We start from the raw sequence: 20,146 nt of genomic DNA, 5'->3' as shown, positions 1-20,146 counted from the left end.
TATGGTGAATTCACAGACCGTTTTCATTTCTGAGATTCATGAAAATTTTCTCATTTTTATACTAAAATGTCCTGTGTCATCTACATCATGATCATAAAGTCCGTGCAGCAATGTTCTTCTTCCTCACTGGATACAAGTCTTTGTCATTTCTGCTTGGTTATTTTTACTTTCATTGTAGTTTTATTATTCAATCATGTTACACAAAATCTTTCTCCCCAATCACAATGTTCTACCCATTCACATTCCATAAAAAAATAAATGTCTCGAAGATACAATTAAGATATTCCATATCCACCCCATTAAATGCCCCCCAAAATAATAAGTTAGCATGCACACAAAACATTTTACAAAATATTACTAGCGTTCTAATATTCTTGGCTCCGACAGCTTCCCACCCCACTCCAAAAATATCATGACACATCCTGCAAGGCCTCCGAATACGTTGGACTCCAGGGTCACCCTCCCCTCTCTCAAGATCAGCGCCAGCACCCAGTTAGCTGACTCCCCACATTAGAAGGCCTGATTACAAGGGCCCAATTTCAAATAAAGTGCATGTGGAAAGGAGTCCATCTTCGACATAAAAGGTTGCACTTTTTTTTTTTTTTTTTTTTAAAAAGAGTCCCACACAAGTCTGCATGGTGTAATTGCGCTATATTAGACATTACTCAATCAGTGGAGGGGCTGAAGGTCTGGGAGGAGAAACCTTAGGAGAGGCAGGACCTGAGGGGAAAGGAGAGATTTGGACATGTGAGCAGATCACACGATGGGGTAGAAAGAGTCTAAATGGGGGAGAAAGAAAAAAGAAAGACTTGCATTTATATAGCGCCTTTCACAACCACTGGACGTCTCAAAGCGCTTTACAGCCAATGAAGTACTTTTGGAGTGTAGGAAACGTGGCTCCCACAAACATCAATGTGATAATGACCAGATAATCTGTTTTAGTGACGTTGATTGAGGGATAAATATTGGCTAGGACACAGGGGATAACTCCCCTACTCTTCTTCAAAATAGTGCCATGGGATCTTTTCCGTCCACCCGAGAGAGCAGACGGGGCCTCGGTTTAACGTCTCATCCGAAAGACGGCACTTCCAACAGTGCCACACTCCCTCAGCACTGCACTGTCAGCCTAGCTTTATGTGCTCAAGTCTCTGGAGTGGGACTTGAACCCACAACCTTCTGACTCAGGTTGACCCAACTGAACCACAGCTGACACTGAGACAAGAGTCTAAATGGGGTAGAGGAGCAAAGGAATCTAGGGGTACAGATACACAAATCACTAAAAAGTAGTGACACAGGTTAATAAGGCCATTAAAAAAAAGCACTGGGGTTTCATTTCAAGAACAAATTGAAAAGCAGAGAAGTAATGTTAAACTTCTATAGAACCTTGGTTAGGTCCATAAATATAAGAGGCACTAATAAATCCATTAAGGACTTCAGGATAAACCTCTTTACCCAGAGAGTGGTTAGAATGTGGAACTCGCTATCACAAGGAATAGTTAAGGTGACTAGCACGGATGCACTTAAGGGAAAGCTAGATAAACATATGAGGGAGAGAGGAACAGAAGGCTCTGCTGATAGGGTTAGATGAAGAGGAGTGGGAGGAGACTCGTGTGGAGCATTAACACTGGCATGGACCGGTTGGGCCAAATAGCCTGTTTCTGGGCTGTACATTCTATGTAATTCAATGTAAATGTCTTGGTTAGTTGGCACATCTGAGCTGACACTGGAAGAAAAGCAGCAGAAGCAGAAACCAGCGACCATCACCATATGTTCTGAGAATGAAGAAACAACAGCAGAGGTAAGTAGAAAAACAGAGACAAAAGTGCTGACATGGGGAGATATACTGCGAAGGAAAGGGAGAGAGGAATACAACAACAACAAAACAACTTTATATTTATATAGCGCCTTGAATGTAATAAAACAAGGAGAGAAAGGATGGGGTACAGAGTGGAGCTATAGTAGGGGGTGATTTACAGCCAAATACAGAGGGAAAAACAAGTCAGCTGGGAAGGCAAAGCAAATATGTGAAGGCAAAAGAGAATATGGCAGGGCTGGAAGGCATTTATTTTAATGCAAGGAGTCTTGCAAATAAGGTGGATGAACTGAAGTTGTTGTTGAACACATGGGAGTACGATATTGTTGCTATCACGGAGACATGGTTGAGGGAGGGTCAGGACTGGCAGCTCAATATTCCGGGGTATAGAATCTTCAGGCGAGACAGAGGGGGGTGTAAAAGGGGAGGGGGTGTTGCAATATTAATTAAGGAGTCAATTACTGCTGTAAGGAGGGATGATATATTAGCAGGTTCCTCTAATGAGGCCATATGGGTAGAACTTAAAAACAAAAAGGGGGCAAGCACTTTGCTGGGAGTGTACTATAGGCCCCCAAACAGTCAGGGGGAGATAGAGGAACAGATATGTAGGCAAATCTCAGAAAAGTGCGAAAATAATAGGGTAATAATAGTGGGGGATTTCAACTTCCCCAATATAAATTGGGATAGTCAGAGTGTGAAAGGCTTAGAGGGTGCAGAATTCTTAAAGTGCATCCAGGAGAGCTTTTTGAGCCAACATGTAGAAAGTCCTACAAGAGAGGGGGCGGTACTGGACCTAATTCTGGGGAATGTAGCCGGGCAAGTGGTGGAAGTGTCAGTAGGAGAGCATTTTGGCGACAGTGACCACAATTCGGTGAGATTTAAGGTGGTCATGGAAAAAGACAAAGACGGCCCGGAAATAAGGGTTCTAAATTGGGGGAAGGCCGATTTTAATATGATAAGGCAGGATCTGGCTAAATTGGACTGGGAGCAGCTACTTATAGGAAAATCCGCATCAAAACAGTGGGAGACTTTCAGAAGGGAAATAGAGAGAGTACAACGCCAACATGTTCCTGTAAAGGTCAAGGGTGGGACCAACAAGCAAAGGGAACCTTGGATGACAAGGGATATACAAAAATGCATTAGAAATAAAAGGGGGGCTTTTGGCAGTTACAAAAGACTAAAGATGGAAGAAGCCCTAGAGGAGTATAAAAAATGCAGGGGCATACTTAAAAAAGAAATTAGGAGGGCGAGGAGGGGCCATGAAATAACACTGGCGAGCAAAATAAAGGAAAATCCTAAGATGTTTTATAAGTATATTAAGGGCAAGAGGATAACCAGGGAAAGGGTAGGGCCCATTAGGGACCAAAGTGGCAATCTGTGTGTAGAGCCAGATGATGTAGGCAGGGTTTTAAATGAATTTTTTGCATCTGTGTTCACTATGGAGAAAGACGATGCAGACATAGAAATCGGGCAAGGGGGCTGTGACATACTTGAACATATTAGCATCGAGAGGGAGGAGGTGCTAGCGGTTTTAGCAGGCCAAAAAGTGGATAAATCCCCAGGCCCAGACGAGATGTATCCCAGGCTGCTGTGGGAGGCAAAGGAGGAGATTGCAGGGGCTCTGACACAAATTTTCAGAACCTCTCTGGCCACAGGGGATGTACCAGAGGACTGGAGAACAGCTAACGTAGTACCATTATTCAAGAAGGGTAGCAGGGATAAACCAGGGAATTACAGGCCAGTGAGCCTAACATCTGTGGTAGGGAAATTATTGGAAAAAATTCTGAGGGACAAAATTAGTCTCCACTTGGAGAGGCAAGGATTAATCGGGGATAGTCAGCATGGCTTTGTCAAGGGTAAATCATGTCTGACAAATCTGATTGAATTTTTCGAGGGGGTGACTAGGGGGGTGGATGAGGGAAATGCTGTGGATGTGGTTTACATGGACTTCAGTAAAGCTTTTGACAAAGTCCCGCATAGGAGACTGGTCAAGAAGGTAAGAGCCCATGGGATCCAGGGTGCCTTGGCGCGTTGGATCCTAAACTGGCTGAGTGGCAGGAGGCAGAGGGTGATGGTCGAAGGTTGCTTTTGTGACTGGAAGCCTGTGTCCAGTGGGGTACCTCAGGGATCGGTGCTGGGTCCCTTGTTGTTTGTGATCTACATAAATGATTTGGATGAGAATGTAAAAGGTATGATCAGTAAGTTCGCAGATGAGACGAAAATTGGTGGGGTGGTAAATTGTGAGGAGGAAAGCCTCATGCTACAGGACGATATAAACGGGTTGGTCAGATGGGCGGAAAAGTGGCAAATGGAATTTAACCCTGAAAAGTGCGAGGTGATGCATTTTGGACGGACAAATAAGGCAAGGGAATACACAATGAGTGGTAGGACCCTAGGAAGTACAGAGGGTCAGAGGGACCTTGGTGTACATGTACATAGATCCCTGAAGGCAGCGGAACAGGTAGATAAGGTGGTTAAAAAGGCATATGGGATACTTGCCTTCATTAGCCGAGGCATAGAATATAAGAGCAGGGAGGTTATGATGGAACTGTACAAAACGCTGGTGAGGCCACAGCTGGAGTACTGTGTGCAGTTCTGGTCGCCTCACTATAGGAAGGATGTGATTGCTTTGGAGAGGGTGCAGAGAAGATTCACCAGGATGTTACCTGGGATGGAGTGCCTCAGCTATGAAGAGAGGCTGGACAGGCTGGGGTTGTTTTCCTTGGAGCAAAGAAGGCTGAGGGGGGACCTGATTGAGGTGTACAAAATGATGAGGGGCATAGATAGGGTAGACAAAGAGGAACTTTTCCCCTTAGTAGGGGGGTCAATAACAAGGGGGCATAGATTCAGGGTAAGGGGCAGGAGATTTAGAGGGGATTTGAGGAGGAACTTTTTCACCCAGAGGGTGGTTGGAATGTGGAACTCAATGCCTGAAAGGGTGGTAGAGGCAGGAACCCTCACAACATTCAAGAAGCATTTGGATGAGCACTTGAAATGCCATTGCATACAAGGCTATGGACCAAATGCTGGAAAATGGGATTAGACTGGACAGGGATGGATGGGCGGCGCAGACACGATGGGCCGAAGGGCCTCTTTCTGTGCTGTAAAACTCTATGACTCTATGACTCTATGAAAATATGGGACAGAGATGCTAAATGTATTTAATTTGTATCCCAAGAAACAGGGAGAAATCCAAAGCAGGTGCTGCTTGGATTTGGTTAAGCCAAACATCAGAAGAGATGTGGAGAACAGGCAGTTTCAGAATATGAATGAAAGTCCGGCCAGGAGTTTTAAGATAGGTCAACCAGTTTTGGCCCGGGACTACCGCACAGAGAAATGGCAGCCAGGAACGATCTGTACACGGCAAGGACCTCTAATGTATACCGTGGACGTTGGAGAGAGCATTGTAAGACGCCATGCTGACCAGATTCTAGAGTCACTGGAAAACGTCAATTCCACACCACGATCCGATACACCTGGTGATGAAACCGAAGTACCAATTGCATCTACCTCAGAATCGGTGATATTGGAAGCAGACGAACCAAACAACGACGTTGATCCCGAATCAACTTTGCCAGAAGAACCTGACACCCCAAAGAGGTGTTATCCAGACAGAATCAGGAAGCCTCCTCAAAGACGGGCGGGTGGCAGTGGTGGTTAAGGAAGAACCTTGAAAGGGGAAAGCGGGGAAAAAAGACCTTTCTGAGGTAGAGAACGAGAGAGAAAAAAGCAGAAAGACACATCCTGTTGGGCAGCAAGAAGAAAGAAATCCTATTGCGGGGGGCTGGGGGGAGAAAGAAAAAGAAAAATACCCTGTTGAGTGGGAACAAGAGGAGAAACGGAGAGAGACCCTGTTTAGTACAGCTCAAAGAAGAAGAACCCTTGAAAAGGGAAGATCCTAATGAATGAGGACGAGAACGGGAGACGAAGACAGAGAGAGAAAGAACTCTGTTGTGGGGTGCCATCTCTATTTCTGCTGGGAATGAAAGAGACAGTTGATGGGAGCGTATTTGTTGATTCACCATAAGCAATGCCACAGAAGATCCACGAGTATGTAATAATGTTGGGATTAAATTAATTGAACAAATAACTTCTTACCCTTTCACCAACACAAACTCATTTCGCTTTGAATGTTTCAATTTCGGTCTGCACTGTTAACTTTACATTTTAAACGACTGAAGTGTACCCGAAACAAATGCAGTTCCAAAACATTTGATAAAATAAATTCCTCCACTTAACAGTAAAACGCAGCATTAAGACACAACCAAAGGACTGAAACGTCACATTGAGAGATTCTGTAGAATCAACTGGCCTACAAAATAGTAAGCAAGCAAAGGCTAGTCAGTGTACATTGAGTTCTTGTTCACCTGTAAATATTTGTGAATGTGCCATGAAGCCTGTTTTCCATCATTCACAGACTCGACTGTAGTGTTGGCCAAACCAGCAACATCACCACCTGCAAACACCCAAGGCTCACTAGTCTGCATGGTCTCTGTATCAATATCCAGGAAGCCCCATCTGTTAAAGCTGAGGTTGGTCATGGCCTCTTTCACTGTAATAAAAAAAAAATCAGAAAAAAAGGGCAGTGATCTGGAAAATCATGCACAAAGCAAGCCAGGCTGATTTAAAAAATGATGCTGGCCTCCTTCTAAACTAAAGCTTGCTGGTGTATTTGCTGAACCTAGTGTGTGAAGCTGTTGGCAGACTTACCGCAGAGGTAGAACTCTACAGAATACATGACAAATAAATTCTATCAGGCAACTGAGTCCTATATGCATGCACAAGTAACTTTTACTCAACCCAGTCAGCACCATAAATTTAATCTACTCACAACGCATAGCTTGAGTGGAACATCGGCAATTAGCTGTAAAACAAAACTTAGGAAATCAGAGTTCAAGTCGTACTCTCTACTAATATTCACATTCAAATTTCCCTCCGGTGTAAAGCTTTGCTGATCTCATCTAGGATGGAAGAAAGGCTTTCTGAGCCAAAAGTCCACTGCCTGGATGTTCATAACAGCCAAAACAAGGGAGATAGCATACAGAAAATGGCAGTGTTTTTAATTCTGTTCCTGGGATGTGGGTGACACTAGGAAAGCAGCACTTATTGACCATCCTTAGTTGCCCCAAGGGCATTAAAAGTCAGCCGCATAATATGGGACTGGAGTCACATGTATGTTAGTTCATGTAGGACTGGCAGGTTCCCTTCTACGAAGGACATTAATGAACCAATTAGATTTTTATGACAATCTGCTGCTTTCATGGTCATATTTTTCTGAAGCCATCCACAAATTCCCAGATTAATTGATTTCAATTGAACAACTTGAGATGGTGAGATTTGAATCAGAAACTTAACTGGACCAGCCACATGAATATTGTGGCAACAAGAGCGGGTCAGAGGCTGGATATTCAGTGGCGAGTGTCTCACCTCCTGACTTCCCAAGGCCTTTCCACAATCTACGAGGCTCAAGTAAGGAGTGTGATGGAATACTCTCCACTTGCCTGGATGAGTGCAGCTCCAACAACACTCAAGAAGCTCGACACCATCCAGGACAAAGCAGCCCGCTTGATTGGCACCCCATCCACCACCTTAAACATTAGCTCCCTCCACCACTGGTGTACCGTGGCTGCAGTGTGTACCATCTACAAGATGCACTGCAGCAACTCGCCAAGGCTTCTTCGGCAGCACCACCTAGAAGGACAAGGGCAGCAGGTGCATGGGAATACCACCACCTCCAAGTTCCCCTCCAAGTAACACACCATCCTGACTTGGAAGTATATCGGCCGTTCCTTCATCTTTGCTGGGTCAAAATCCTGGAACTCCCTCCCTAACAGCACTGTGGGAGTACCTTCACCACATGGACTGCAGCGGAACAAGAAGGTGGCTCACCACCACCTTCTCAAGGGCACCTGGGGATGGGCAATAAATGCTGGCCTTGCCAGCGACGCCCACATCACAACAAATACATTTTAAAAAACCTCTGGGTTCCTACTTCAATACCATTATCACCAGGCTAAGATCAGTTACAGTTTTAATAAAGTTAACAGTAATGTCCAGTCTGTTGACTTATGGGAAGGATGACTATTGGGAAGGGAACTGGGAGAACTCCCCGCTCTTATATTTAAATAATGCCATGGGAACTTTTACATCAACCTAAACAGGCCTTGGTTTAATGTCTCCTGCAAAAGATGGCACCTCCAATAATGCAGCACCCCTCATTATTGTATTTAACTGTGTGGCTAGATTACATGCTAAGTCTATGGTGGTGTTTGAACTCACAACCTTCATACTCAGAGGTGAGAGTGCTGCCAAATCAGCCAATAGGCTTGTGGACTAAACTTCCACGAAATAACAGAATATAAATGGGATCAAGAAGTAACTAGGGCCTAGAAATTCGATTAAACCTGAAGACGGCCGGTACCACCACGGGCAAAAAGAGCGCAGGATTTTGGTGCTGCCTGCTGATATAAATGAGCACAGCGCAGGAGCTCCCGTGCAACGCGCTCTTTCCGGCAGTGAAATCAGCAGAAGGCCGAGGTCTAAAGGATCGGTGGGGCGTTCTCGGGCAGTCACCTTATTAACAGTTACACCCCACCGTCCCGCCTCCTCCCGATTCTCCACACAATACAAATTGCTATTTCTCATCTTTATGAGATATGGGGGTGGTTGCAAAGTTAAGATTTTCAATAAGAACAAAAAAACTCTATAAATCTCAATATTTTTTCGTTTAGCGGGTTCATCAGCATTTTCTTGATGTAAACTGGATCTTGATGAAAAGATCAAAAAAAGAAATTTAATTAAACAACAACGAAAAAGAAGTCAGCTCGATCTGGATCATATTAAAGAATTTTTGCAATAAACTGAAAGACAATTGAAGTCAGTTATTTGGGTGTAACTTATTTAAAAGTAGCACGCGTTCTCTCAGTTCTACGCGCTGTCAATGGCTGCACGCACGGGCGTGCTTTGGAGAGGGCGGTAAGAGGAGCGGCGACGTCCAAAATCACTGAGCGTGTGTCAATTTGGCGTTGCACACCGATTGACGTACTTGCGGCGAGCGCAGGCAGCGGCAGCGCTGCCAACCTGTGCAATATGGCGGCCGTCATGTTCTGCACCAGAAGTGGGTGGAAGCAAGGCAGCCACCATTTGTTTCTTCAAAACCGGCCTTAACGGCCAGCGCTCAAGGTTCCAATTTCTAGGGCTAGATGTGTAGAGGCAGAGAGGTTGAGAGAGATACTAAGAAAGCAGGTAGATGCAATTAAGATCCACTGCAGAGATCCAAGGAGCTTTTCGGTTGGGTTTGTGTGACATTTTTCTGTTCTAACATTGCTTACATGCTTGTGCAAGATTTATGCACATTCCTGTTGAAACCAGGAAACTCTCTTTTAACCGGCACCTAAATATCCGGAAACCTCTCTTAACCGGCAAAATTCAGGAGTAGGTTCAGGTAAGTTTTACTATATATTAGTGGCCATGTAACCAGGGTTCCTGGATCTGTGGCCGTGTAACCGGGGTTCCTGCACCTGTGGCCGTGCAGCAGGGACTCCTGGATCTGTGGCCGTGTAACCAGGACTCCTGCACAAGTGCCGTGTAACCGGGGCTCCTGCACCTGTGGCCGTGTACGGGGCTCTCGTACCTTGGTAAGTATACCTCTCTGTAATCCGGACTTTTTGATCAACCGGCACCATGCCGGTCCCGTCGGTGCCGGATAAAAAAGAGTTTCCTGTAAATGGTGTAGTGTCCGAGGATCAATAATACTCAGACTGCAGGAGAACAATAAAACAGGTATTTACTGAACAGAGAGTAATTCAAGACTGAAATACAGAAGCCTGCTATGGCTTTACATACAGGGGTGGTCACTGCCAGTACTGCAGTATAAAATCAGTTCTTCTCTTAAAGGCACATACACAACAATTCCTCCCCTTTTAGATAAACAGTACATAACATTCATTTGACAACTAAATAATAACTAATTACAATTACAATTTTCTCTGTACTATATACATCAACTGAAATAATCATTTATAAGTTCAGTCTTTGAGGAGGCTTCCTGATCCTGACTGGATAGCGCCTTTCTCGAGTATCCTGTTCTTGCGGCGGAGTTGATTCTGGCTCATTGTCATTGGTTGGTTCGTCAGCTTCCAAAACCACTGCTTCTGAGGTAGACGCAATCTGTACTTCGGGTTGATTACCAGGTGCACCTGCTCGTGGTATGGGTTTGGCTTGTTCCTGTGACTCTAGAATCTGGTCAGCATGACATCTCACGATGCTCTCTCCAACATCCACTGTGTACATTAGTGGTCCCTGCTGTGTGCATATCGTTCCTGGCTGCCATTTTTCTGTTCGGTAGTCGCGGGCCAAGACTGGTTGCCCTATCTTGAAGCTCCTGGTTGGCTTCTCATTTATGTGCTGGAATTGCTTATCCTCAACATCTCGTCTTATGTTTGGTCTGAGCAAATCCAGGCGACATCTTAGCCTTCGGTTGAAGAACATTATGGCTGGAGCCTTGACTACAGCCTCAATCTTGTCCGGCGACTTATGCAACCCTTCCTCATCAATCATGTGGCCACAATACGAGATTTGTCTCCTGAAGAACTCGCATTTGGGGCGGTTGGCTCGTAGCCCATATTCCTGTAATCTCGTGAGCACCTGCTCCAGGTTGGCAAGGTGTTCACTGTCATTTTCGCCCGTAACCAGGATGTCGTCCAAATAACACTGGGTCCCCGAGATCCCTTGCAGGACTTGTTCCATCGCCCTCTGCCAAATAGCCGGGGCTGATGCTACCCCGAATACTAGTCGATTGTACTGGTAAAGGTCTTTGTGAGTGTTTATCGTGAGGTATTTCCTAGACGCTTCTTCCACCTCCATTTGTAGATATGCTTGGGCCAGATCAATCTTTGTAAAGCGTTTCCCTCCAGATAGTGAGGCGAAAATATCTTCTATCCGTGGAAGTGGGTGTGCAGGACTGGGTTCACAGTTACCTTGAAGTCCCCACAGATGCGAACCTTCTTCGGTTCCCCAGGCTTGCTGCTCAATGATTTCTTCATTACAGGAACGATGGGTGTGGCCCGCTCACTCCAGTCCACCTTGGACAGCACACCCAAACGCTCCAGACTCTCCAGCTCTGCTTCAACGGCTGGGCGGATCGCGTAAGGTACTGGTCTGGCCTTAAAAATTTTTGGGTTTGCGTTATCTTCGATTTTTATCATTGCCGTTACTCCTTTTAGAGTCCCAAGTCCTTGTTGGAACACCTCTTTCATGTCAGTTAGAATTTTTGACAGTCGTCCAGGTGTGACGTCATCATCCTTTTTATCAGTCACAGTTAGCGCCTGAATGGAATGCCAATCCAATTGTATTTTTCGGATCCATTCACGTCCCAATAATGGTGGTCCTCCATCTGGTAGTATATATAGATACAGTTTCTGTGTTTCCTTGCCGTTGTACTCAACTGGCACCCTTATTTTTCCTCTGAGGTAGACTTTTTGCCCCGTGTATGTCTTCAATACAATGGACGTGTCCTTCAAGGGTATGTGTGAGAATAGCCGCTCATAGTCTCGTCGATTCATGACAGTTAGGGCTGATCCTGTATCCAATTCCATCTTTACTTGGGACCCTGCTATCATGAGGATGACCCAAATGGTTCGGTGATCCTCCTTTGCGATCACGTTGTGTAACTTTAGACAACTTAGTCTCCTGCTCCCGGAGTCATTATCACTCTCCTGATCTTCCGAACTACTGTCTGTCATTTTTTTTATTTTCTTGTACTTTTCCTTATTAGTTCTTGTGGCGTTGGTTTTCTTTCCCGACCTGCAGACTCTTGCTATATGTCCCATTTTCCCGCATTGCCTGCATACTTTGTCCTTAAACTAGCAGTCCTTCTGATCATGGGTTGTTCTGCCACAGCGATAGCACTTTTCTGCTCCATACGCCATTTCATTAGCGCTGTATTCTTGTGGTTTCTGTTGTATTTCTGCAGCTCCCCGTGCTGCTGCTTCGTAGGATACTGGCACGCTGAAAGCCTGTTCTAGCATCAGGTCCTTTTCTGAAAGTAGTCGTTTCTGGGTTCCTTCACTCTGGAGCCCGCAGACAAACTTATCCCACAAGGTGTCTGCCAGTCCTGCTCCGAACTGGCAGTGCTTCGATAACTTTCATAGTTCCGTAAGATAGTCAGCATTGCTCTCATCTTTGTGCTGGTTTCTTTTATGGAACTTGAATCTTTCTGCTATCAGCAGCGGTGTAGGGTTTAGGTGTTCCTGTAAGATATTAACAATCTCTTCAAAACTTTTCTCCATTGGTTTAGCTGGGGTAATTAAATTCCGCAATAGGCCGTACGTTCTCGCGCCCATCAAATTTAATAATGCCGACGCCTTCTTTCCATCGGCCACCTCATTTGCCTTGCAGTACACTTCAATTCTTTCCACATACGTGGTCCAGTCTTCTACCTCGTTGTCGAAAGCAGTGATACTGCCACTCTTCGGCATCTTGAGTGATTTAAAATGGCGCCTCCCGCGCTTTTTCTTCTTCCCCAATGGAATAAAATGGCGCCTCCCACGCTTTTGCTTCTTCCCCAATGTAATAAAATGGTGCCTCCTGCGCTTTTCCTTCTTCCTCTTGCTGCCACGCTGCTCCTAGCGTTCTACAGGGTAATGGTGGTGACCCGCAGCTTCGGCGCGTATCACTTTTCCTTCCCCGCGTTCTATCCTCTCCACGCTGCCCGGTTCTTGAGCACCGACCGCGCCCTGTGCGCTCCACCCTCTCTCTCTCTCTCTTCCTCCCGACAACGCTGCATGGCCCCTTTGCAGAGCCACTCGATCGAGCCCGAGCCCGCCGCAGTCCGGAAGGGTCAGCGCACTACCTGCTACCAGCACGACTTGCTGGAACACCTCGACTGGGGAGCCAGGCCCAGCTCTCCACAGCCTCCCCTGCAACTCTCCGATGGATCCCTGGCCGGTTGCCCGCGGTCGACGCCCGCCGTTCTGACTTCGACCTCCAAGAAGCTTCTCTTCAGGGAAAAGATCCCCGTGAGGTGATGCAGTACTGTAGGTGAGTTCGAACCTGCCCGTCGCCAGTGTAGTGTCCGAGGATCAATAATACTCAGACTGCAGGAGAACAATAAAACAGGTATTTACTGAACAGAGAGTAATTCAAGACTGAAATACAGAAGCCTGTTATGGCTTTATATACAGTGGTGGTCACTGCCGGTACTGCAGTATTGTGGTGATTATTCTTGTTTTGTAAGAAGTATTGTGATTGGTTGTCTGTTTCCTGCCATTGAGATATATGCTGTAAACTCATTGGTAGTTGATGTCATGTGATTTGTGGTGGCCATCTTAAATTCAGTTCTCTACAGCCTTGGTTGGGACTGGGTGTTGAAGATGTGCTGCTGGGTTTTTAAGGTTAATAAAGCCTAGGTTTAGAAAGGCAAATCTACTCTCATTTCAAGTATAGAATCAGTTCTTCTCTTAAAGGCACATACACAACAAATGGTAATACCAATATAAAATGCTGGAAATACTCAGCAGACCAGGCAGCATTGGTGGAGAGAGGGAGATAGGGTTTAACATTTCAGGTTTATGACCGTCTGTCAAAACCAAAGTTCTGGTTCTGACAAAGGGTCTAGTCCTGAAACATTAACGCTACCTTACTCTCTCCTCAGACGCTGCCTAACACGCTGCGTGTTTCCAGCATTTTCTGTTTTTATTGCCAGCATCCGCAGTATTTTGCATTTTTCTTTTTTTCTAAATTAATGGTACATTGCTAAAAGTACATGAAGGAACTAGTGCAGTACAGCAACACATAAATGAGGGTAATTTTAGTTCCATTATCTGAATACATTTGTGGGGATTGTTAGCACAAGAATTTGATGCTGCTCGTCTAGTCAGGGATCAATAGCAATACATATGAACTGCAGAAATTCACTGGCAATGGTTACAGATGATTCACACAGTTAGTTTACATAAGATGTGGTTCAGTGCACTGTTCCCATCAACAGGGCCTGGGAGAATAAGAAGCAGACTGTGCATTCAAAGTACAGTCGCAATAAATTCTGAGATAGTGGAAGCATGCTTGACAAGAAAATGGCAAAAGCAATGAGTTGACAGTAACTGAATCCAGTGATAATGTAGGAATGCACTGCCAAAGTATAGATTCAAATCAATGCGAATCTGAAATAAAAGCAGAAAATGCTGGAAACACTTAGGCAGGTTAGGCAGAATCTGTGGCGAGAGGAAGATGGGGTTTCAGGTCGATGACCTTTTGTCAGAACCCCGCTGAGCGTTCCCAGCATTTTCTGTTTTTATTTCAGATTTCCAGCGTCTGCAGTACTGTAGTTTGCTTTTTCTTCAGTCAGGATCTGTGTCACTCAACCCCTGGGACTACAATAACAATTGTTAACACTTTCAATTCACAATTTTAAACTATGCAAAGCCACAATGAACATTTTCCCCTCAACAAACTTACAATTGTTCACTCAGTAGAATCAAGCGTTTTATATTAGGGTGGCAAATAGAGCTCGTGTTTGGCCCAAAATTTTATGCCATTGGATCCCTGTTTGCTACAATGGATTGGTCAAATTATGCATCTTTACAGGGTTAATCCAGACCTGCTTCAGGAGTTGGGGTGGTGACATATAACAAAATAAACGGCTGCCAGACTTGTAGGCTAAATTTAACTACTGTAGTGTGATTCCCTCTTTGTTTCTTCTGCCATTGTCACACAATTCTTTTTTAAGAGTGCATTCTCTATATGCATGCCTCATCTGACACGCAGTATATTGCTGGTGTGGAGAGCTACCTACAGTATAAACCATATAGCTTCACTCAGTACATCTCCGTGAATTTAATATCTGTCCCTTAAACACAGCACAAACTCTTAGTAATGACAAGCTTTTAAGTAGTTTAAAAATCTAGCCCTAGGCGCTAGAAATTCGTTATAGCCAAGGAATGGGCGGAGTCAGTAGAAAAGTTGGAGATTTAGCGCCAGGCGCAAATGCTTTAGACTGCACGCAAAATTCGGCCTCACTGCTCAATAAAATGATTGGAGTCCTAAATCAAGTCTTAAAATCCAAGCTCATTGGCATTCCTTTAGTGTGCCGGGCTGCTGGCATGGCAACCCGCTCCCCGGTGGTCCAGGTAGGGCCCGGCAGAGTTGTGGGCTTGGGCCCTCCCCTTTAATGAGGGGAAGAGCCCTTCCATGCGGCAGCGCTACATGGCCCAGTACGTAGCGCTGCAGATCGCACCGCCCCGATATTTGGGGTTAGCACTCTAAGAAGGAAGCGGAGCGCTTGAATTAGCACTCCACTTCCCTCTTGGGGTGCTAAAACTGAATTTACCGCTCGCAGGCGCTATTTTTGCTGGCAATACAAAGATGGGTGGGAAAGTAAGTTGTGAGGAGGACGCAAAGAGGCTGCAAAGGGATATAGACAGTTTAAGTCAGTGGGCAAGTACATGGCAAATAGAATAAAATGTGGAGAAATGTGAAATTATCCAATTTGGTAGGAAAACTAGAAAAGCAGAATATTTTTTAAATAGAAAGAAAGAAAGATTGCATTTATATAGCGCTTCTCATGACCACCAGATGTCCCAAAGCGCTTTACAGTCAATGAAGTACTTTTTTGAACTGTAGTCACTGTTGTAATGTTGGAAATGCGGTAGCCAATTTGCGCACAAAAAGCTCCCACAAACAGCAATGTGATAATGTGTTTTTGTGATATTGATTGAGGGATAAATATTGGCCAGGACACCGGGGATAACTCCCTGCTCTTCTTCAAAATAGTGCCATGGGATCATTTACGTCCACCTGAGAGAGCAGACAGGGCCTCAGTTTAACATCTCATCCGAAAGATGGCACCTCCGGCAATGCAGCACTCCCTCAGTACTGCACTTAAGTGTCAGCCTTGATTTCTATGCTCAAGTCTCTTGAGTGGGACTTGAACAATGTTTTGAGTCAGAGCCGAGCCTGCTACCCACTGAGCCACAGCTGAATGGTGAGAGATTGGGAAATATATTCAGAGGGACCTGGGTGTCCTTGTATGTGAATCACAGAAAGTTAACATGCAGGTACAGCAAGCAATTAGGAAAGCAAATGGTATGTTAGCCTTTAGTATAAAAGGATTGGATTATAAGTGTAAAGAAATCTTACTGCAATTATATAGGGTGAGACCACACCTGGAGTATGGTGTACAGTTCTGGTCTCCTTACCTATACGTGCCTTAGAGGAAGTGCAACAAAGGTTCACCAGACTGATTCCTGGGATTGGGGGATTATCCTATGAGGAGAGATTGAGTAGTCTAGGCCTATATTCCCTAGAGTTTAGAAGAATGAGAGGTGATCTCATTGAAACATATAAAATTCTTAAGGGGCTTGACAGGGTAGATGCAGGAAGGATGTTTCCTCTGGCTGGGGAGTCGAGAACCAGGGGTCACAGTCTCAGAATAAGGAGTCGGCCATTTAGGACTGAAATGTGGAGAAATTTCTTCACTCAGATGGTTGTGAAGTTTTGGAATTCTCTACCCCAGAGAACTGTGGATGCTCTGTCATTGGGAATATTCAAGACAGATATTGTTAGATTTTTGGGAACGAAAGGAACCAAGGGATATGGAGAAAGTGTGGGAAGGTGAAGTTGAGGTAGAAGATCAGTCATTATCTTACTGAATGGCAGAGCAGGCTTGAGGGGTCAAATGGCCTACTCCTGTTCCTATTTCTTATGTTCCTATGTTCTTAATAAGTGGGTTCAAGTCCCACTCTAGACCACATGAGCACATGATCTAGGCTGACACTCTAGTGCAGTACTGAGGGAGTGCTGTAATGTCGGAGATGCCATCTTTCAGACACCATTTCAAAGAAATGGCCAATATTTATCCCTCAACCAACGTCACTAAAACAGATTATCTGGTCATTGTCTAATTGCTGTTTGTGGGAACTTGCTGTGCTTAAATTGGCTGCCACGTTTCCTATATTACAGCAGTGACTACACTTCAAAAGTACTTCATTGGCTGTAAAGCGCTTTGGGATGTCCTGAGGTTGTGAAAGATGCTAATTAGTTCTTTCTTTTTGTGTTTTATTGAAAGGATGTGTTTGGTAAATATGGAATTACAATAACTACCGTAAGTGTTGCATTACCAACAATACACATACTGTAATTACAGACAGGTAAGTGGGATGCGGTGTCAGTTCAGAAGAGAGATGGACAAGCGACTGAAATAATGCCATCACACGGAAAGAGAGGCTGAATGGGGAATGGGGACAGAGAAACAGTATGCAGTGGAATAAACTTTAGGCAACTGAGATCAGGCATGAAGCCAGGGTAAGAGAAGGTGAAGCAGTTCTCACAATGAGACACAGACCATGAGAAATACATTTACTGTGAAAAGATATGTAAATGCGTATTGGGAATCAATATAGAACTTGTTTTGCTATGGATATTAATAGAACTAAAACTATGAAATACAAAAAGAGCTGCTATTCTGACGCTTCTCTCTCAGACCAGCACCACAATATTCAAGGAGATCACAAGAGGGTTCTCCACACCAAACTACACGCTTTTCATCCTATCTTAAAGGATTTGTTGTAAGTTGAACTTGTCAGATCCTGCCTCTGGCTTTTAATTTTGTAAGCTTGAACATTTCAGATTTAAAATGTTTTTACCGGGGCTCAAATGTCACAAGGCCAGCTTGTAGCACATGTCACAAATAGCCTTGCAAGCCCTTTTTCGTGACAATCGTTCCTCTGCTGCTTTTGATATCTTTGCCCTGCTGTACTGGAAACAAAAGAACTTAGCATTGGAATTCAGATGTTGCTCTACTGAATGAATAAAAATGTCAAAAACCAAATTGTAAGTATTCTTAATAATCATTTCCCTGGCTAATTGCTTTGCCTGTAGTCTCCAAGGACACGTTTTATTTTTCCCATCATTATTTTGTTCAGATGTCGCAAATTGGAAAACACACGTCAAAAATTACAATACATTTATTTTTAATTAGTATGTGAGTTTTTTTGAATGCAGCTTCATATCGTAATCCAACATTCAATTATTTTAACAATACTTCATGCTGCAATGAGCTGAATTAAGCATCTGCATTGATAGAGTCAATACTATTTGGCGCTGTGCATACTTATATTTTGTAAAAACCCAAGTGCATACATGTTATTTATACAGCTTATAAAAATGTGGACAAATGTTGCCCTTTACAAGGTCAGGCACTCCAACAAATCCTTGTGTCGTAGTGAATGGATCTTAAATGAAATCATGTCTACACAGAGACAAGAGTTGCTGGAAATATGAAGGCCTAGAAATTGGGTTTTGGCGCAGCAACGGCTTTAGCGCCGGAAGTTAGTGCCGGAGCTAAGTCGCGCTGGTCGGGCCAAAAATTCAGTTCTTCTGCGCCCAAACGGCTGCCGGCGCTGCTGAAAGCTGTTAGCGCCTGAAAACTGGCGCTATGCGCTGAATTTCGGCGCTATTCCGGCGCTGCGGCGCCCGCTGCGGTGCGGCAGGTTCGGGAAGTGCAGGCCTCCTCCTTCCCTTAAGGAGGACCTGCCTGCACCCGGCCGCGGCCCGCGATAATCTTATTAAAAATGAGCCCGGCACCTCGGACAAGTGCCGGGCTTGCTTCTGTTCCGGGGGGGGGGGGGGGGGGGGGGAAGTCCGGGGAGGGAGCTGCGGCCAGGCGGGCGGCGGGAAAGCGGCCGGCCGCCGCGGGGCCTTTAATGCGCCGGCGCAAACTTGTGCAAGGCACCTCTGCCAGAACGTTGCTTGCGGCTGCCACGGGCGAGGCGGACGCAAGTCAATTTCCCAGTTCGGGCGGGTTACCATGGCAACCGGGACGCTGCGCACACCGATGACGTCATCGGTGCCGGCGCAGCGCTACCGGTCTACCGCGGCGGAAGGGCCCCAGGCAATTTAGGCGCCGGCGCCAATTGCAGCGCTAGGCCCTCTAGCGCTGCAAAATCGGCGCTAAGGGCACTGAATTTCTAGGCCGAAGAGTTTTATAAGTTCTTATAATTCTGCAGTTAGAGCATATGCAGTGTGGAGATTAACCCAACATGCATCAGCATGAGTCTCTCAATGTCCAACTGCAAGTACATCTCTCTCACCCTGCAACAGTATTTATCCATTTGTTTGTTTACAAAAATGATTTTGAAACCATTTAGATGAAAATTTTTGAAATCTATTTCAGGTTAAAAAAAAATAAGGAAGCTAATACAGATTTATTTTTACTTCAGAAAGTGGTAGTGTTAGCGAGAGAGAGAGATACAGACAGGCAATGGGCACTGCAATTCTGGTTGTGATTTGATTATAGCGAGAAGCCAAAAATTATTGTTTATGGAAAGATATTTTAAATTCAAAAAAGAATGATTGCTGAAAATGTATTTATTTTTCTATCTATGTGGTGTATCTGGATTTCTCAGTCTCTGTTTTTTCCCCTCAATGATTTGAAAAGGAGCTGCAAGATGAATCTTAAAAGGTTTTATTGTTAATGTTTCAGAGAGAAGGCTACATATGAGAGATGGACACAAGGGCCGGTAATGCAATGCTCAATGCCCACACTGCTGCTGTGCATTAGGCACCAGCTCCTTGCATTATGGATCATTACAGTATAAGGCCTGCTTAGTGCCTCATTTGCCTAGACTTATTATGGTTCTGATTTTAATGCAAATTAGGAGTTCTTCACATAATGCGACTGGAGCACCTGACTGGCGCTCCAGATACCCAACGTGATTGGAATAGTTTAGTTACGAGAGGAATGCAACAAAAAATAGTTTCATTTCTCCGGACATTCCTTCTCCTAACTAAGCCACCTTTAGTTTCTCGCCCTCTGTTCTTTGGCCTCCAAAGGCTACTACGTTTAATGCGTTGTTATGCTCTCCCAAAAATTAAAAAAATAAATCACTCTTAAGGCAGCCAGCACAATAGTTCAGTCAATATAAATCAGTTGTCCTGATAATGCATTATATGGCATAACATTCCTATTGCTATAAAATACATATCCTCCTACTCACCATGAACAACAGCATAAGAGGCCCACTAGTAAGAATATAACTTTTCTTTCCCACTGTTATTCGCCACATGATCAGAACATAAGAAATGATGGCCTAGAAATTCGGTTTTGGCGCAGCGAGGGCTTTAGCGCCGGAAGTTAGTGCCGGCGCCAAGTCCCCCTGCGCGCGCCAAAAATTCAGTAGCGCCGCGCCCAAACGGCTGCCGGCGCTACTGAGGGGTCTCAGCGCCTCAAAACTGGCGCCACGCGCCGCATTGCGGCGCTATTCCGGCGCTGCGGCGCCCGCTGCGGTGCGGCAGGCTCGGGAAGTGCAGGCCTCCTCCTTCCGTTAAGGAGGAGCT

The 20,146-nt window shown here is 45.0% G+C and overlaps 1 protein-coding gene across 1 annotated transcript in view; it reads right to left on the bottom strand.

The window, feature by feature from the left end:
- Positions 1-20,146, bottom strand: part of LOC147122292 (dihydropyrimidine dehydrogenase [NADP(+)]-like) — a 1,139,740-nt gene that overhangs the window by 519,009 nt on the left and 600,585 nt on the right. The window contains exon 12 of the mRNA XM_085983269.1: positions 6,181-6,365. Within this exon, the coding sequence (XP_085839395.1) occupies positions 6,181-6,365 (185 nt within the window). The remainder of the gene's footprint in view (positions 1-6,180; positions 6,366-20,146) is intronic.

Source organism: Somniosus microcephalus, chromosome 3, assembly GCF_052327205.1.
Source record: "Somniosus microcephalus isolate GS21.2 chromosome 3, FLI_Smic_1.0, whole genome shotgun sequence".
NCBI classification, from domain to species: domain Eukaryota; kingdom Metazoa; phylum Chordata; class Chondrichthyes; order Squaliformes; family Somniosidae; genus Somniosus; species Somniosus microcephalus.
This window is presented reverse-complemented; position numbering and strand designations above follow the sequence as displayed.